The 7,082-nt window shown below is 47.0% G+C and overlaps 1 protein-coding gene across 1 annotated transcript; it reads right to left on the reverse strand.

Moving 5' to 3' along the window:
• Window positions 1-3,321: 3,321 nt before the first annotated feature.
• LOC133055078 (F-box only protein 27-like) lies at window positions 3,322-7,082 on the reverse strand. Its single transcript, XM_061140550.1, has 4 exons — window positions 6,640-7,082; window positions 6,290-6,385; window positions 4,175-4,310; window positions 3,322-3,507 (listed from the first exon to the last, which is right to left on the reverse strand). The coding sequence occupies exons 1-4, from the start codon at window positions 7,080-7,082 to the stop codon at window positions 3,322-3,324; spliced, it is 861 nt and encodes a 286-aa protein (XP_060996533.1).

The raw sequence follows: 7,082 nt of genomic DNA on the forward strand, positions 1-7,082 counted from the left end.
ATGGCTGCATATTTGCCAGAAGGACTTGGGGGCCTCAGCATACAGCTGGACTCATTCCTGAGACACACTCCTTTAGAAGGAGAGGCCAAGCTATGTTAACCCTTTTCTGTTATTTCATCAAGCAGTTGCTTAATAAATGTGACCTCGTGAGTCTAATGGTTGCAGAAAATACACACTTAAAGGTGGTGATAGAGCATCCAGTTGGAAATGTGCTAAATATTTTGGGTGGAAAAATCCTCTTCTGTAACTACGACTTCTCTTTAAGTTTGAGATTGTGCCAAAAAAAAAAAAAAATGAATTTGGACGTCCCTGATGGTCCAGTGGTTAACATTCACTTTCCAACACAGAGGGTGCAGGGTTGATCCCTGGTCAGGGAACTAAGATCCCATATGCCTCTTGGCCAAAAACCCAAAACACAGAATAAAAACAATATTATAACAAATTCAATAAAGACTTAAAAAATGGTCTATATATACACATATATATGTATATATATATATATATATATATATATATATATATACACACACAAAATTGAGGAAGTTTTGGTGAAGTGGATGAACCTAGAACCTGTATACGGAGTGAAGTATGTTAGAAAGAGAAAAGCAAGTATTATATAGTGATGCACATATATATATTAATAGTATCTAGAAAAATGGTATTAATGAACCTATTTGCAGAGAAGGAATGGAGATGCAGATAGAACGGAATTGTGCACAAAGTAGGGGAAGAAAAGAGTGGGATGAATGGAAAAAATAGCACTGACATATGTACACAACCATGCGTAATATAGATGGCTGGTGAGAAGTTGCTGTCTAACACAGGGGGCCCAGTCTGCTGCTCTGTGATGACCTAGAGGGGTGGGATGGGGGCGGAGAGGGAGGATCAAGAGGGAGGAGATATATGTATAATTATGGCTGATTTGTATTGTTTATGGCGGAAACCAACACAACATTGTAAAGCAATTTTCTTCTAATTAAAAACAAATAAAATAAAATATTGAAATATACATTAAAAATAAAAAGAGGAGGGTGTGACTTGAGGACTGGCCCTAAGTTGAAACTGTTTCTGGGTAATAGAAAGTGACATGGAAGTAACAATACTCTTCTCTCTACATTTGCTTATATACAGAATTCTCCAAACAAAAGTTTAAAACCCTGTCAGCAAAGATGTCTTGTAAAAGTGGTTATATCTTAAAGTGAAGGGAAATTGCATTGGAGGATGCTTCATATTTATCTGTAACATAGTATTCCTACACATGCATACAGAAAATGTGAAATTCAGATATGCAAAATGAGTAAATACAGAAGTAACTTCTATCCACTGTTTACCATTACCTGTAATGCTTTGGTTCATATTCTTGTTATGAATAGATACATCCAGAAGTGAAGTGAAGTGAAGTTGCTCAGTCGTATCTGACTCTTTTCAACCCCTTGGACTGTAGCCTGTCAGGCTTCTCTGTCCATGGAATTTTCCAGGCAAGAGTACTTGAAAAAAAAAAGAAAAAAGAAAAAAAAAAAAGAGTACTTGAGTCGGTTGCCATTTCCTTCTTCAGGATATCCAGAAGGTAATCCATAATACAAATACAAGGAAATATATATATATATTTAAATAAGCATGAGTATAAGTCTAACTGAGGCTTCCCAGATGGCACTAGTGGTAAAGAACCCGCCTGCCAATGCAGGAGACCTAAGAGATGCTAGTTCAGTGTCTGGTTTGGGAAGATCACCTGGAGGAGGGCATGGCAACCCACTCCAGTATTCTTGCCTGGAGAATCTCATGAAGAGAGGAGCCTGGTGGGCTACAGTTCATGGGGTCACACAGAATCAGACATGACTGAAATGACTTAGCATGCACATACACATATATTAAATTTGGCATATATGTATACACACCTACAAATATGCATACAGGTATAATACAACACATAGGTGTATATATGTGAAAGTTAAGTAATATGTTTGTTTTTCAGCCAATGGTCTCCATCTTTCCCTTCCTGTAAATGCCTGTCTCATATTCCTTCTATCCAAAGTCCTCCGGTTGACCCAAAAATATCCTCCAGAGTTGAATCTGAACCAGTATCTACTCCAGGACCACACACTGCATGTGGTCACGACTCTTGGGTCCGTTTCAACCTGTCAACTCCTTTGGATGAAACTGACAAAACACCCTCCCCTCAGGGTGTGTCCCATCTTCTACTGCAGGTGGGGGGAGACTTCAGGGTGGACACATCAAAGGTAGCAGCAGCTTCATCTGCTTTCCATCCGGAGACCTGGAGCTCCTTAGGGATCCTGCAGAAGGGAGAGGACAGCCATGATCCCTGGACTGGGGTGGGGACAGCTGGATCCTGCCATTGCATGGTTCTCTCTCACCCTTGTGACCAGAATGTCACAAATGTGGTGTTACTGTAACACTGTGCCCCCGTCCACGGCCTGCCTAAGGCTTCTAACCCTGGTTGATAACCTTTGATTTGAAATGATGATATTTGAAATCATGATAACCCCATGATTTCCTTAGGACTTGGGAAATAGGGTTCTGACTCCTCCATTCTCTCCACTGGAGAACACCTTCACTAGATGTTTCCTTCTGTACAGTTTTTCCTCAACTGAAACAGCTCCTTACTCTGAATCCAGTAGTCACCAAGGATGTAACATCGTATTGCTATTAAAAACTGCTGAGACACTTTGGCAAGATTATATTACATTTATTACCTATGATTGGCAGACATGTTCCTGATTTATTATCTCCATATTTGAAAAGAATTTCAAAATGTAACAAAATAATTTTATACACTGTAGGATCCAGGGTAGGTTTGGGCTCAGGGGACCACATCATTGGTCACAGGGTGGGCAGAACCCTCTGTCTCCAAACAGTTTTTGAGGCAGTTTGACTTCCTGCTCTGAGTCCTGGTCCCAGTCTTGAAACCCCATGAGGTTAAGTTCACCACCAAGGGGGGCTGGGATTTTCTTAGCCATAGGGATGAGCTTCTAGTTCAGACATGAGGAGAGGGCCTTCTGCACAAGACCAATGAAACCTCTGCAGCAGAACCAGAAGGAAACTGGGACAGAGGGCACAGGGGCTGAACCAGAGGGCCTGGCGTGGGGGGAGGGTGAGGAGCCCTCTCACCATTTCTGTCTTCACCTGTGCGTCTCCACTTACTAGAACAGTGCCTGCCTTAGAGCAGCAGCAACCAGTAGATCTGATGTAAGAACGTTCTTCCTGTAGCTTCCAGAACCTGAAGACAGGGCCCATTAGAAACTTCAACTGGATTCATGAGATTCCCAGAGGCCAGGAGCTACAAGTCCTTAATACTGAGATGGTTCAGTCAATGGTCCCAGAGCCTGAATGAAAGGCATGGTCGGGTAGTGCCTGACGGACCCGCACGGTCACGCTGGGGTGTAATGGATAGTCTCCGTGCTGCTCACGTGAGAACTCAAAGTCGCGGACCCAGTGTTCAAAAGACACAAAGCGAACACCTTTCTTGAGGTTGGAGAACACATGGCTGACCTGTAGACAGAAAAAGAGATTGAGTTCCACTGTGCCATGGTCTTCCCCTCAAAAGCTGAGTTGGGGGCCTTCTGGCAGGTGGCTGCAACATTGTCTCCACTTCCACATGTCCTTCTAGAATCTTGCCACTCCTCACCCAGGGGTGGGGTCTAATTCCCACCCCCTTGAATCTGGGCGGGTTTCATTGTAACCAAGAGTGTGGCGGGAGTGATGCTGAGTGACTTTCACCAAGTGACTTCCACGGTGGGGTCACAAAGGCGATGCAGCTTCTGCTGGTTTCTCCAGAAGCTGCATGGTGGAGCTTGAGCCACCAGGAAGCAGCTGCCTGCCTCCAAGCCGCCCTGCTGTGAGGAAGCCCCAACTAGACCATGCAGGGGGATTCCACGGCCAAGCTCTGAGACTAAACCAACAGCTGCTTGGCCAGCCACCAGCTGCCGTGTACACACTCACAGCCCACCCTGCCCTTCAGCTCCAGCCTGTGTCTGAAGGGAACGACATGAGACCAGAGCCAGAAACTCCCAGAAAAATCGTCCTCATAGAAACTATGAGAGGAGATGAGATGACTGCTATTGATATTAAGCAACTAAATTCCGGGGCAATTTGTTAATACAGCCATAGGTCATCATAATTTCCACTGTCCTTTCCCAGAGCCCTCTCAGAGACTCACCTCAAAGAAGAAACCGTTGCGCAACCGATCGCTGGGAAAAGGCAAAGGAGAGAAGTGATGCAGGACGACCTGGTTGGCATCTAAAAGTTGGACAATTAGCCGATATAAACAGTCAGCGTCTCGGTCATCGAACCACCTGTGGCAGAAGGGAGACTGTGAAGCCTGAATTGGTCACCCCATCTCTTTGGGGGTCTGCCTGCCTTCACCTGAAAGGCTTTGCCATGCATACAAGCACCAATGTTGTCATGGGAACTAGCACCGTCAGTGTCACGGGGGAGCTTGACCCCATGGCATATCTAACTGAATCCATCTGCACTAAACATACTCCCCAGCTGGTCTGCACATTCATTTCAGAAGGAATGACCTAGAATCCCAGGCTTAAAGGTGCATGTGTGTGCTAAGTTGCTCAGTTGTGTCCGACTCTTTTGTGACCCTGTGGACGGTAGCCCTCCAGGCTCCTCTGCCCATGGGATTCTCCACAAGCACACAGGAGTGGGTTGCCATGCCCTCCTCCAGGGGATCATCCCGACCCAGGGATCAAACCCGTGTCTCACATCTCCTGCATTGGCAGACAGGTTCTTTACCACCGGCGCCACCTGGGAAGCCTGAGGGTACCTCCTTCCATTGTCTTATTTCTCATTCTATAATATATTTCTGTGGTGGCCAGGATGTCATTTCCAATGTATACAATGGTGATGTTCTAAGGTACAATTTTTTTTTATCAGTCATGTAACAGGATCCAGGGGCTCCTAAATAAATTGGTGATGGGCTATCCAGCAACATTCAGAGAAACAGCCTCCAAATAGATAGCTACGTTTTGATGTGAGAAATTAAAACATAAAGAATTAAGTCATGGGCTGTGCAAACACACAAACTATCTTTCACAGAGACTTCATATCACTCCACTTCTTAAAACAGATGTCCATCCTACTTCCCACAGTATTTTGTCCTAATTTTGTATTAATATATTTTTGTGTTCTTCTGACTTACCTTTTATACTGTTCTGTGTCAGTCACACACACACACACAAATGGCCTGTCAATATGAAATGGTTGGGGCTGACCACATCCTCCATTATAGTCATATAATGGAGTCTAGCCACTCCAGAAGATCAACAATGTGACTTAGGATGAAGTATGGGATAAGAACTGACCTGGAGGTTAACACATGATGAAGCCCTAGTGAAAACTTGGGTGAGGGCTTCCCTGGTGGCTGTGTGTAAGGAACCAGCCTGCCAATGCAGGAGACAGGGGCTTGCTCCCTGATCCAGGAAGAGCCCACATGCCACAGAGGAGCTAAGCCTGGGCACCACTGCTGAGCCTCTGCCCTAGACCCCGTGCTCTGCACCAAGAGAAAGCCACCACAATGGGCAGCCTGTGCGCTGCAACTAGAGAGTAGCCCCTGCTGGCCACAGCTAGATAAACCTCGTACAGTATTAAGGACCCAGCACACCCTATAAATAAGTAGATAATACAATCAAATAAAGACTCAGGGACTTCCCTTGTGGTCCATTGGCTAAGACTGGATTCTTAAGGCAGGGGCGCAGAGGGGGTGGGCGGGTTTGATCCCTGGTCAGGGAACTAGATCCTACATGCCAGCCCCTCATGCTGGAATTAAGACCCAGCACAGTAAAGCAAGTAAATATTTTTAAAATCTCCACTCTTCTGTATAGCTTTTTCTCCACTACAACCGGCTTTGCGGCTGATGTATAACCCTGTCTTATGAAGACAGGGAGATGGAGGCACACTGTGAGTTGCCCAAGGCCACAAAGCCAGGAAGCTGGGATTTGAGAGTGAGAGGTCTGGTTCCAGAATCTGACCTCTTAGACAACTCTTCTATCTTGTCCCCTCCTGAACCAAGGAGCCTCTGATTCACAGACAAGACTTAGTTGGACCCAAGTCCTCTGATAGGATCCAACCAGGCATCTTCCAATCCAGGTCCCTTTGGGGGCTGAGAGAGGGTTCAGGCAGAGGATGTTGCTGAGTACTAAAGCTCTGATGGTGATGAAGTCATTTCTCTTCCTGCTTATCTAAGGGGCTGTTAGGAGACCTACATGAAGTCACCCAAACTAAGGGCAATGCTCAGCTAAAGGGCTGTTTTTGTCATCACACTCACCAGTCGGAGACACAGATCTCAATGTTTCCACTATCTAGGAGTTCCCGCCACAGACCCTCCTTCTCCAGGTCCAACACCTGCTTCTGTTGACACCACCTAGGAAAGAGGCAGCAAGGTCAGTGAGAACCAAACAAGTACTCAACAACCGCCCTGACCTTTGGGAACTACGGACATCACCTGTAGGTAGACAGGAACCATCTCTGTCTATAGGCCATCAGCGGGCCCGCCCTCACGTTTTCCTCTGCACCCCGGGTGGCCCCTGCGCTCAGCACAATCCGGTTCAAGAATCCTTCCATAAAAAAAAAACAAAACAAAATCTTGGTGACCGAGTTCCCAGCCAGCCTACTTGCCCAGGTACAGGCCTCTCGTCTTTCCTGTATCTGCCCCTTTCGCGTCCTCCCACATGCTGGCACAAGGACCCTTTCCTGGGCTCCCCACCTAGGCCACGAGAGTTCCGAGGGTTCCGAAGGAGGTTGCGTCCTATGGGTCTGCGCTCGCAGAAGCGGCCCAGGATGCAGGGCCCGCGGTCGCCAACAGGGGGCAGGCAGGTGCGGATGACGGGCCACAGGTGGGGGTGTTGCCAGGGCAGGATGCTCCGCCACAGGTACCAGGCGTCCACCAGGTCTCGCCAGCGCCGGCACACCGGGCGGCAGTTCCGGAGCAGCGTGCTTGGGGGCAGGTAGCTCAGCACCTCCTGGAGCAGCTCGTTTGGCAGTCGGTTCAGGTCCAGCACCTCCTCGGGGTCCGTGTCCAGAGTGGCGACACAGGTGGGCAGGCCCCTGGAGGCCCACAT

Source organism: Dama dama, chromosome 4 (genome assembly GCF_033118175.1).
Source record: "Dama dama isolate Ldn47 chromosome 4, ASM3311817v1, whole genome shotgun sequence".
NCBI classification, from domain to species: domain Eukaryota; kingdom Metazoa; phylum Chordata; class Mammalia; order Artiodactyla; family Cervidae; genus Dama; species Dama dama.